The sequence below is a fragment of the Microtus pennsylvanicus genome, chromosome 2 (genome assembly GCF_037038515.1).
Source record: "Microtus pennsylvanicus isolate mMicPen1 chromosome 2, mMicPen1.hap1, whole genome shotgun sequence".
Lineage (NCBI taxonomy): Eukaryota > Metazoa > Chordata > Mammalia > Rodentia > Cricetidae > Microtus > Microtus pennsylvanicus.
In genome coordinates this window covers 27,051,931-27,055,054 of record NC_134580.1, presented here as the reverse complement: position 1 = coordinate 27,055,054, position 3,124 = coordinate 27,051,931, and the positions used below count along the sequence as shown (strand labels likewise).

Here is a 3,124-nt window from a genome sequence, read left to right as displayed (position 1 = left end):
CCAGTTAGCCTATTAACTAACATATATGGGGGAGTTTTACAGGTTCTACCTTTAGACAAAGAGCTCTAGGCAATCAATGGCTACTAAGGAGGGGAAATCAATCCGTTTTCCCCAGAGATGAGCCCCCGATAAGTGGTCAGCTCTAAACACATGTACACATGAGTAACACTCAATGGACCCAGTGGGTTTTATATCACACACACACACACACACCAATAGTAACCATGGAAGACAAGGTCATGACTTTTAGATGGGGACATGGGAGGAGTTGTCAGGGGGAGAGGAGGGATGGAAGTAATATAAATTCAGTGTGAAGTTCTTAAAAATTTTAATAAAAAAGAATACATACAGTTGAGGATAGGATGGGAAGGTGGGTATGGGTGTTGAAGAAGTTAGGAAGGAGAGTTGGGGGGAGGAATATGATCAGAGAACTTTCTGTGGACTTCTCAAAGAATGAATAGAAACATTTAAAAAAAAACAAGGTACCTGTTCAGGGGTTAAAACTCTTAACTCTGTAACTTAGGAAGAAAATTGTGGTAGAAATGACAGAGAGCAAAGCTAAGCCAAGATGGGCCATTATTTTAGATATAAACATTATCTATTTAAATACAGTTTTCTATTCTTTTACATTCTTAGCACAGCCAGAGAGGGTGGCATAGGCCTCCCCGAGGTCAGTGCTCTAAACCTCTACCTTAAGTCCAAGTGCTTGATGACACAGAGTCTATTTCTGCCATTTTGTGCCTTTGCCGTCACGCCCAGTAACGCAGGCATTTCCCTACCATCCTTTGCACGGCCGCCTTTACCTCCTTGTTTTTCAGGCTGTAGATGAGGGGATTCAGCATGGGTGTGACTGCGCTGTACTGCAAGGAGGAGAGCAAATCCAGGGAAGAACCGGATGTGGGCATAAGATAACGAACCAAACCTGACCCAAAGAACAGGACCACGGCTATGAGGTGGGAAGAGCAAGTGTTAAATGCTTTGCTCCGCCCTGTGGTGGATTTCATGTTCAGGATGGTGGAGACGATGCGGGCATAAGAAAAGAAGATTGGCAGAAAGGTTCCGAGCCCATGCAGCAAGATGGAGCAGATCAAGATGTCAACATTGATGGAGATGTCAGAGCAAGCTAGGGGAAAGAGAGAGGGTAGCTCACATATGTAGTGGTGTATGGTATAGGCCTCACAGAAGTCCAGGTTCACAGCCAAGAGCACAATGACTACTGAGCTGAGAGAGGCCAGGAGCCAGGAGAGCAGAACCAGCTTCAGACAGAATTCATTGCTCATCATCTGGCCATAGAGCAGCGGGTGGCACACGGCAGCATAGCGGTCATAGGCCATCATTGAGAGAAGAAAGGCTTCAGTCCCCGCGGTGATGAACACGAAGAAGACCTGAGCCAGGCAGCCCTCTATCGAGATGCTTTTCTTTTCAGACAGGAGGTCCTTCAGTAGCTTTGGTACCGTGACAGATGAGAAGCAGAGGTCCAGGAAGGACAGGTTGCTTAAGAAGTAGTACATGGGCGTGTGGAGGTGGGAGTCAGCCCTGATCACCAGCAGCAGCATCAGGTTCCCCGTCATGGTGAGGAGGTAAATCCCCAGGAACAGCACGAAAAGCAGAGCCTCGATGAGGGGGTCGTCAGAGAGCCCCGTGAGAAGGAACTCTGTGATGGCGCTGTGGTTCCTCCAGGCCATTTCAGGATGGTACTTCCTTGAAATAAAGCAGAAAGGGGTTACGTTGCTAATGCTTGTGACTATGTCCGTTGGGGTGTCGCCCCATCTAGTCCATTCCTCCACTTTGCCTGGACTCTGCTCTGGTGCCTCAGAGCTGTCTGTTTCTCAGGGAAAGTTTCAAGTCCTGTTTGTCGTCGTTGGTTTCAAACTACAGTGTCCACATACCTCAAGGGAAGTCTATCTGTTTCTCACCCGCATTTGCAGGGAAAGCGAGTTTCTCTGGATGCTCCATTTACTCATAGGCTCGGCTTCTGTTGCACATATGCAGAGTCTAGTCTCTCTCTCTCTCTCTCTCTCTCTCTCTCTCTCTCTCTCTCTCTCTCTCTGTCTCTCTCCCCAAAGTAATTCAATGGCTCCTTACCAGGGCTGACTCCATTAGATACAGTGGATACAATGCCTGGGGTCACAACCTTTCAGTGACAGATGAAAATATATTTCTATAAGATTAAAAGAAGCTGGGTGTGGTGGTGAAGACATACAATCTCAGCACTTTAGAAGCTAAGGCAGGAGGCTTGCTATGAGTTCCAGATGTTGGGCTACATATATATTACAATCTCAGGTACAAAGTGAAATGTTAGGGAGAGAGGGAGGGAGAGAGATGGGAAGGAAGCAGTGTATGTAACAAGACTAATTTTAATTACATTTGTGACAATGTAATCATAAAATATGAATTAAACTTTTATGGAAAGAGGGACCCACAAAAGCAAAAGCAGCTGGCTTGCTGGGAAGTCACAGTGACCACACAGACAGCACACTTCTGCCGCAGGGACCACACAGACAGACAGCACACTACAGCCGCAGTGACCGCACAGACAGCACACTACAGTCGGAGGGACCATACGGACAGACAGCACACTACAGCCGCAGTGATCACACAGACAGACAGCACACTTCAGCCGCAGTGACCATACAGAGCAACACACAGAACACTTTCTCAGTTGCTCTCTCAGCTGCTTTCAGAGACAATGTGTAGAAATAGATAGGAAATTCTCATCCCTAGGATTCAGAGTTTTGCCTGACTTTTCCTGTGAGGATTTTGGTAGCCAGGGGTATTTTGTAACATCAGCATGGCAGCATGTAAAAACAATGACAGTTTTCCTTTGGCTGTCAACTCTGGCTAGCAGGGGTCACAGTGATGAGCTACAAGTTCTTACTCTGATACCCATTGGCCTTTAATCCTTCAACCACTTAACTTATTTCTGATATCAAAAATTATGCTTCTTTCTGTGTCATTGCTTGTATTTTCTAGCACTTCAAATATATTCTCCTTTTAATTTGATGAATCTAAACTTCCACGGGCTTTACAATGTCACCCAAAAGACTACATAAAAATAGCCTATCTTGGTGACTTCCTTCTTCAACCCACATGTCCTCTTGATTTAGTCAAAGTCTGAATTGTG

General features: G+C 45.9%; 1 protein-coding gene across 1 annotated transcript; it reads right to left on the bottom strand.

The window, feature by feature from the left end:
* Positions 1–749: 749 nt before the first annotated feature.
* Positions 750–1,685, bottom strand: LOC142845159 (olfactory receptor 8S1-like). The gene has a single exon (XM_075963922.1). It carries the CDS (start codon positions 1,683–1,685, stop codon positions 750–752), a length of 936 nt encoding a protein of 311 aa, XP_075820037.1.
* Positions 1,686–3,124: the final 1,439 nt, after the last annotated feature.